General features: G+C 42.2%; 1 protein-coding gene across 2 annotated transcripts; it reads left to right on the plus strand.

The window, feature by feature from the left end:
• The first annotated feature begins 1,464 nt into the window (after nt 1-1,464).
• On the plus strand, nt 1,465-8,602 carry GMFG (glia maturation factor gamma). Of its 2 annotated transcripts, none has more exons than XM_075608237.1 (7): nt 1,465-1,675; nt 4,211-4,307; nt 5,657-5,706; nt 5,846-5,952; nt 6,582-6,664; nt 7,459-7,532; nt 8,457-8,602. In XM_075608237.1, exons 1-7 carry the CDS (start codon nt 1,673-1,675, stop codon nt 8,526-8,528), a joined length of 486 nt encoding a protein of 161 aa, XP_075464352.1. In that variant the 5' UTR covers nt 1,465-1,672; the 3' UTR covers nt 8,529-8,602. The 2 variants fall into 2 exon arrangements, with proteins under 2 accessions (XP_075464352.1, XP_075464353.1); XM_075608238.1 differs by having other exon boundaries at nt 1,474-1,675; nt 5,903-5,952.
• The last annotated feature ends 522 nt before the right edge of the window (nt 8,603-9,124 follow it).

Below are 9,124 nucleotides of genomic sequence, written 5' to 3' on the forward strand. Positions count from 1 at the left end.
TGGTCTTTTGGAGTCGGATCTCAGGTGGTAATTGCTGCGTGTGGTAGGGGTGAAGAGCTTGTTCAGATAGCCGGGTAGCATGCCCAAAAAGTATTTGAAGGCAAGATAGGAAAAATGTACTTTGCGCCTGGACTCAAGAGATAGTTTTTGGAACATTTCACAGTGATGTGTGTTGTAATTACATTGTAGGACAAAGCGCCATATTGAGTTGTAGAGGGTATTTAATTTGCTACGGTGACTTTGGGGTGCTGTCCTATATACTATGTCTCCATAGTCTATATTTGGCATTAGCATCTGCTGTGTGATGCGCTTTCTGACCAGCGAGCTTACAGAGGATCGTTCCTTTAAAGCAGGGGTGCGCAAACTCTGGGACACAATATTTTCCAGGGGAGGTGCGGTGGTTGCAGAGGTCCCGTGCTTTCCCCCAAGGCATTTACATTAAATGATGGGGGGTCGCACGAGACCTCTGTAACTTCTCCTACCTGGTCTTCGGCGACGCGACTCCATGGTAACTCGCCGTCAAATGACGCCGCGGGGTCACGTGATGTCGCGTTGCCATGGCACCGTGACATCACATGACCTGTGGCATCATTTGACTCCAGAGCTGGGGAGGGGGCACGAGCACGGGAGGAGAGCAGGCAGGGGGGCACAGAGGGAAAACTTTGCCACTTTTGCTTTAAAGTACACCCAGTTAATATAGATATGTTACCTCTCGCAATGTTGTTGGAAATCTCTCACGAATTTGGCGTCAGTCTCACTTATGTTTAGTATCAGCTGCCTAATAGAATTCAATGAAGTCTCACAGATAAAAATCAGCACTTTTCCATAAAACATGTCACAATTAGTCCTGAACCCCCAAATCTCACTGATTATATTGGTCCCTGAAAGTTGACACATCTACCAATATATATATATTGTCATTTGCATGTCATTTCCCAGAATCCCTTGCTGCAGTGGAAGTGCTGTGTGCCTGGTGATAATGGTGAAAGGCGGGTTGCAGACCCGTCTAAGACATGCAAATGAGCATACAGTAATATTTCCATTTGCTATATATATATATAAGCCATGAAATTCATCCCTAAATCCTCAGTCCACTTACTAATATATATACATATATATTAGTAAGTGGACTGAGGATTTAGGGATGAATTTCATGGCTTAAACTCGAGTGTTTTTTTATTGTGAAACTGCCCAGTGTGACACCAAAAATGTGACATACTATGAAAACAAAACATGGTTTATTAGAGATTAAAGTTTCCGTCAAGATCAGGATCCCATAGTGGGTATAAATGTTCATGCTGTTGTGCCTGTCATCGTGTGATTCCTTCTTCAGATACAGTACCTGCTCTCTGTCTCATGTTCCTTTTCAGCTGAATTACAATCTGTTCACTCAGCACTTTCATAACAGGATGTGGTGGTGAAACAGTTTCAAAGAGCAGTTTCTCTGTTCAGGCCCTCACTTGAAAGCTCATTCCTGATACAGCATTGGTGGCTGAGTATCATCATGCAGAACCTAAAACAACCTCTCCACTCCTTCTGTACTTCCTAGCCACCCCATCCCCCAAAAGAAGTTGCTGTATCTTAGTGCAGATTCACATCCTGCTGTCATCTGAGGCAGGAGGTACACACATAAAAAACTAGGAACACAGTCACAAAGGAGACGCCCTGCAGGATGGTAAGAGGAATCTTGTCTTTGTGCTTTTTCAGTGCTTGAGTGCAGTGTCTTGTGCATCTCATTTATTTTGTAATCAGTTGTGGACTACAGGGGAAATGTGAAGATAGAACAAAATGTTCTTTTTTTTTACATCTATAAGAATTTTGTAAAATAGCTGTACCACATTTGTGAGCACATTCACATGTCTCAGACAGATCTGCAACTCTGCCTTTCACCATTATCTCTAAGGCCTCGTTCAGGGTGGCAGAGACAGGAGGTGGAGGGCACGTGTCAGCGTGTGCGTGCGTCAGTCTGCTGGGCGATGTGTGCACATCATCCCCAGCAGACCTTTGCTAGCGTTGAGGAGGTGGGTCCACAGAACTCAGCTTAGGGATGGGTGTTGCTCTTTTCAAACCATTTTCAAGAATGATTTCATTGGCTGCCGAAGTACCAGTGACGCTGCTGCAGCTTGAAAAAACAACTTGAGTTGTTTATGCAAACTAGCAAGCGTCAACTCCATACTTCGGCGACAGGGTAGCTTCTACCCTGACAACTGATATTGACTTTAAATACTTTGTTTCGAACGTGCGCGCGCACGTCGCGAAGCAGGCACCCTGAACGAGGACTTAGCATACAATGCCTCCACTGCAGCCAGGAATTCTGGGTAATAACATAATGAGCATATGTGTAACAGTGTTTTTCACGTGGGCATCCCTATAGGGGTTCTTGCAATTTTCATGTCATTTGAAAATTGCACCAAATACAGAAGAATTTATAATACATCTGTTTTCAGACACGCTATTAGAGAGGGTTGGGTCCCCAGAATTTCACAATATAATTATAAGTTCCTTAATGTATGAATATCTTTTTTTTTAAATATATAGCACCATCTATGTACATAGCGCTTCACAGCATTAATACATGTGACATAATAATATAACACATAATCGGAAAAAGCACTTGAGACAAAAGAAACATTAGGAAAAAGGAGTCCCTGCTCCGAAGAGCTTACAATCTAAGTGGTAAGTAGGAAGAATGTAAGAGACAGTAGGAGGGTGTTCTGGCAAGTGCATCTATAAGGGGCCAAGGTTTATGTATGAGGTGTATAGTATCAGCCATGGAGAAACCCATATGCTTAGTTAAAGAGGTGTATTTTAAGATGGATCTTAAAGCTGCAGTTCAAGCAATATCCTCCATGTGTATTTTTTTTTTAATAAATCAGTTCTGTACTATGAAAAAATACTTGTAGCATTTAAATTTTTTTAAAAATAAACAATTTAAAATACATTTTTAATGTATTCTAATGTAACAGGCATTTTTGTTCCGATAGCGACCATATACAAAGTCACACTCCCTCTTATGAAACAGCATCACCTTTTTGAGCCCAGCCCTCTCTAGCAGTGAACCGATCGAATCTTGTGCCTGCCTGGTCACATGATCTTCCTCACAGAACTTTGACTGTCAGTGCAGCCTAAGATTACCCAAAATGCATTTAGGGAACCCCCAGCCGAATTTCAGCGATCGATTACAGGAGGACGGATTGATCAGCAATGTAGCTAATCACTTGTCAGTGTGTAGGTTGTATTGATGCACATATTGAATGAACATTTTTGAACTGCAGCTTTAAAGGTGGAGAGAGGGTGCTAGTCGGATAGTGAGGGGAAGGGCATTCCAGAAGTATGGGGAAGTAACTGAGAGAGGTTTTAGGTGGGGGAGGGCTTTAGATACAAAAGGGATAGACAGAAGACATCCTTGAGTAGAACGCAAGAGTCGGGACGGTGTATAGAGAAAAATTAGGGCTGAGTTTTAAGGAGGGGCAGAAGTGTATATAGCCTTAAAAGTGAAGAGGATAATTTTGTGTGTAATACGGGAATTGATAGGAAGCCAGGAGAGGGATTTCAGCAGGAGAGACACTGAGACAGATTTAGGAGAGAGTAAAGTGATTCTAGCATCAGCGTTTAGGATAGATAGAAGGGGAGACAAGTGACAGGCAGGAAGGCCGGACAGTAGAAGGTTACAGTAGTCAAGAAGGGAGAGAATGCTGGCAAGCATTAGAGATTTAGTAGTAGAGTGACAGAAGAAACCAAAAAAAGTTTCCAAACCATTGGTGTAACAACTTACTCAAATCGTTAGCCAGAGGAGTTTGTGCCAAGCTGGACTTGGTGTCGAGTTTTCACATACAGTGTATGGAATATGGTTAAAACATAAATTGACACAGATTTGGATACATTCCATCATAACATGAGTCTGATAACTGCTTAATCTTCTGGTAACTTCCCTGTAAATTGTATGCTTACTCACATGGGACAAGAGAGCAGAGAATGTACTTGATATACTGATGCTCAGAGAATCACTAAGAATCAGTGTCCCTTTATACATAAAATAAAATTGTATCTATTTAGGAAAAGCAAGTATCTAAATATGATTCTGTCATATTTACATAAGCTGGGGCCCTTCACCTCTAACAAGCTGTATCTGTAATATCAGTAGGTGCCCTTTTCATATTCCACCCTCTCATTCCATCTCCCACTTTCTTTCCATCACTCATTTCTGCAGTCAGACTCCCTGGTGGTGTGTGATGTGGATCCAGAACTGAAGGAGAAGTTAAGGAAATTTCGTTTTCGTAAAGAGACAAACAATGCAGCCATTCTGAGTAAGTGGCAGACGTTTAGATTGCATGTGCCAGAGAGTCACACACATGCATACACAGGCCACTCTATGTGCTGTCTGTTGGGGAACATGGAAAGAGACATCCTGCCATATTCATGGCAAGAGTAGGGCTACGATTACACCAGCTCCGGATGGGCGTGTGCGCAATCCACCATGTCATAAATGTGATCCGACAAAGCGGCATGTGAACTGCAGGCAGGAGGCAGGGAGGCATGGCGGAGGCGTGGCATTGAGCGGTTTGCCTTCATTGGCTGAACCGCTCACGTGAGGCGGCCGTCGCCTGCTGAGAACAAAATCCCATGTTTTTTCTCCTGTCTCCTGCCCTGCAGTTCCAGTCTGTGTGTGTGTCGAGCTAGGTATGTACACATTCATTGTATTGTACCAATTTGTTATTGAGCCACACAGCGTCACACGGTCTGCAGTTTTCTGTATAATCACGGCCTAAGAAATATTTTGTGAGCTCCGAGCTTAGGTTGGTAATGGGGCACAGTTTAAGATACTGTAATTAAGAGAGCTGTAAATGCAGTGTAAGATGCTGTAATTAAGAGAGCTGTAAATGCAGTGTAAGATGCTGTAATTAAGAGAGCTGTAAATGCAGTGTAAGATGCTGTAATTAAGAGAGCTGTAAATGCAGTGTAAGATGCTGTAATTAAGAGAGCTGTAAAGGCAGTGTAAGATGCTGTAATTAAGAGAGCTGTAAATGCAGTGTAAGATGCTGTAATTAAGAGAGCTGTAAATGCAGTGTAAGATGCTGTAATTAAGAGAGCTGTAAATGCAGTGTAAGATGCTGTAATTAAGAGAGCTGTAAATGCAGTGTAAGATGCTGTAATTAAGAGAGCTGTAAATGCAGTGTAAGTTGCTGTAATTAAGAGAGCTGTAAAGGCAGTGTAAGATGCTGTAATTAAGAGAGCTGTAAATGCAGTGTAAGATGCTGTAATTAAGAGAGCTGTAAATGCAGTGTAAGATGCTGTAATTAAGAGAGCTGTAAATGCAGTGTAAGATGCTGTAATTAAGAGAGCTGTAAATGCAGTGTAAGATGCTGTAATTAAGAGAGCTGTAAAGGCAGTGTAAGATGCTGTAATTAAGGGAGCTGTAAATGCAGTGTAAGACGCTGTAATTAAGGGAGCTTTAGTGTTGTGTGTAAGGGAGTTCTGTGTACTTTTGAGAGGAGAGTTGCAGCAGGATGCCATGCAACAGTGTTAGAATTAGGGGCACAACGGTATGTAAGACAGTGCTGGCAATGGCAGAGCCATATAAATATGCACAGATGTTCAGGTACAGTATCAATGTGTCAAGGTCCCTAAATATACATCTTCTTGTCTGACTTTCCAGTGAAGATTGACAAGGAAAAGCAGCTAGTGATCCTGGAGGAAGAGTATGAGGTAGGTGATACTCCTCTGTTTTAAGATTCCACCACTCCTCTCTCTGGTATCTATTTAATATGCTGTGAGGCTATCTTCCCCATTCTAATGAATGGAGATGAAATCTTTACAGCGTATACAATAAGAACCTCTGTTGCAGGGGAAATACTCAGAAGGACAGAAAAACACAGGACTGTTTGGGGCTTTTGTCTTGCAGGATATTTCTCCAGATGACCTCCAGAATGAACTCCCAGAACGCCAGCCTAGATATCCTTAATGGTTGAGGGTGGGAGAGAGCCGAGGGCCAGAGAATGTATATTTACAATGGAACACCAGGCCATGGAATTGAAAACCCAGCTCTGAATTGGACTCTTATACTGTATGCTTGGTGTAAGAAAACAGACCAGAGTTGGGCTAGCATCATTACACGTTGCATGGCCATTTTTGACATGACACTTTTTTTCCTTAGACATGACATGCTGCATTGAGTCATCATACATTGTTACTGAAAGGATCTGAACAGTCAGCATTATGTTGTCATGTCTGGGTCCAGAAAAAAAAGACAAATGATTGAAATCCCCAGATTAGGGATCTTGTTCACACCTAAACTGGTAACCAACAATCACTTCTCAGAGAGGTTCCAGTTAAGCCTTTGTCGTCCTTATTACAATTGAGGCAACACAGTACTTTGCTAAAACTTTACTTTGTAACTTATAAAACAAATATGTAACAGGTAGAGAAGGTGTTGCATGGTAAGTGCTCTATCTTTATCGTAAGTAGGTCTGGGGCTTTGCGTGGGAGGAATGGGGGGTACGGAGGACACGAAGCACATTTTTTCTTATATATGGACTAGGCAGGCTGTGCTCAACTCAGTATCTTCCTTGACTTCCGTTCACATTCCTGGTGTACAGTTATAAGTATGTACATGGAGACGGGAGGATCTCATATCCCCTCTGCTTCATCTTCTCTAGCCCAGTGGGTGAGTGACTTTTCCACCTGGGTGAAGTTGCCTGCTCTAGAGATGGATTTGTGTCACACACGTGGCCATGGGCACAGCTGTCACATGGTCACTACCCAAGTCTCTAGTCTCCTTCAGGCCTCTTTACTATACATACTGTACAGCTATTGTTAACCAAACTACTTTGTCATCCATTGCATAAAAATCAAAGAATACAGATGGAAATGGCAACAAACCCTTCCTTCTATATATAAATACTAGTGGGGCTGGGGTATCCTTTGTCCACAGGGGGGAAACAGATGTCAGGGGCCAGTTACAGAGCAGTAATAGGCAAAACAAATATCATATTGCTTGCACTCATCACTCCTGTAAATATGCACAGATTTTTACAAGCATTAACTCATGCATACACACACCTTTGCATAAACACATACATACACCGATAGACATAGAGCAGAATGGTTCTCCCTGCATCCACACTCACACACAGACAGCCATGTGAGATCCAGCCAGTCTCCTGAGTTAAAAATGGCCTTATTTAATCTTACTCAAGATTGAATAAGAAAACAGGAACAATGCAGACAATTCAGCAATAACAGCATAACGTTCATTTGGTTAGAAACACTCCCTATTTTAGCGATGTTAAACCTCCCAGAGCAGACTCTCCCGCAAATTAGAGTTTGTTTATTTAGGGCCACCTTGCACCCTCAAGATAGAACTGGGTACAAGCTACAGAAAGGAGTGAGTGTCAGGAAGGGAGGTTTCCAATGTCTACTCTTGCTCCCCATTCCAAGGTGTTTTTGTGTTCTGCGCAGGTTGCAAACCAGAACAGCAAATGATGTACGCAGGGAGCAAAAACAGGCTGGTGCAGACTGCTGAGCTAACCAAGGTGCTGAGACCTCACAGTGCAGAGAAATGTGACTGACCTTCTAATATGATCTGGCCATGTTTTTCTAACCCCTTGTGCAGCGCACACATCACATTATAATCCATGTATCACCTAACTTCCCCCTAGCTACACATCCTGACACCCCCAAATCACAAGATGATAAGCATGGAGAAAAAAAATAGAGAAAATATCCTTAGCAACAAGAGACACAAGAAGAAAATGATACTATTTTCTTCAGTTTTTCTCCTTGGATGTTGCCAACTGGGCCCCCAAAAATACCATATTTATCAAGGAAAAAACACTTCCTTTAAAACCATTGAGATTTCTTTCTTTGATATATTCTGTGCAGTATTTTTGCACTTGTTTTGCTGCCGAGAGTCGTTAATGAATAGACTCCCGACTGCTGCTACCGCTTAGATGCAGCCGTTTGCCTCTGCCACCGAGAGACAGTTGGCCATCGCCATTTAGCCACTGGCCATTTTGGCCCTGAGGTAGGTGATTTACGTCACAATTAGGAGTTAAAGTTAGTGTTTTTAGGTTAAGGGGTTAAGGTCTTTATGGTAAGGGGTTGTTAACAGGTTAAGGTTTTTAGGTTAAGGGGTTAACGGCTTAAGGTTTTTAGGGTAAGGAGTTCAGGCTAGGATTTTTAGGGTAAGGGGTAAACTGTTTTTAGGGTAAGGAGTTACCGGGTTAAGGTTTTTAGGGTAAGGGCTTAGAGGACGTATTACCTGCGGCGGTGAACAGTTCCTGTGGCCAACTATCCAGGTGGTGCAGTGGCGGCAGCTGAACAATGGCAGTGAAACGACTGCGTAAAAATGTCCTAGACCGACTGTTACTGTATTACAGTACAAGTTACTATTATTGCTAGTTAATGTGAAGTGTGGCTCATTGCTTGTGTCTCTCTCTGTTTTGATTTTTAACCAGGTATTTGAGATCAGAAACACGACTGACCTCACAGAGGAATGGCTGAAGGAGAAGCTGGCTTTCTTTCGCTGAGCTGGACTGAGAATATGGTGTGTGTCACCACATTGAGTTTTGTAACTATTTTAATAATAAAGACAAAGACTCAGCCAGAGCCTCTCTGAACAGTGATTGCTGGCTACTTGTTTAATCCCTGTTAGCCCTGAAGGGGTTTAAAAAAAAGCAATGAACATCCAGCTCTTCACAGAGCTTCTTATTCCTCGAGAAGATATATCTTACAACATCTGCAAATCATTAGCATGGAATAAATATTGGTATCGTGGGATTCCCCAGTTGCGTACTAATCCACAATGATAAACGGGAGATTCCTGCAACACAGTGGAGTGGAGTCATAAACTACAATTATTGATGGGAACCAGTTAATATATTTTGCACTCCGAAATAAATAAATTTTTCATAGTTGAAAAGGTATAGCTCTATCATACATTAATATCACAGTAGATTTATTTTCAAGGAGAGAGAGAAGGCTAAATGTATTAGGGATAGGAGGCAGTTTATTATTGAAAGTCTCCTGGCTGCAAAACCTCAGCAACAGATTTACCAGGGTAAAGGGAAATACCATACTTTCAATAATTCAGTGCTGGTTTTTTTTTTTGCACCAGCCTTACACA

Source organism: Ascaphus truei, chromosome 7 (genome assembly GCF_040206685.1).
Source record: "Ascaphus truei isolate aAscTru1 chromosome 7, aAscTru1.hap1, whole genome shotgun sequence".
Classification (NCBI taxonomy): domain Eukaryota; kingdom Metazoa; phylum Chordata; class Amphibia; order Anura; family Ascaphidae; genus Ascaphus; species Ascaphus truei.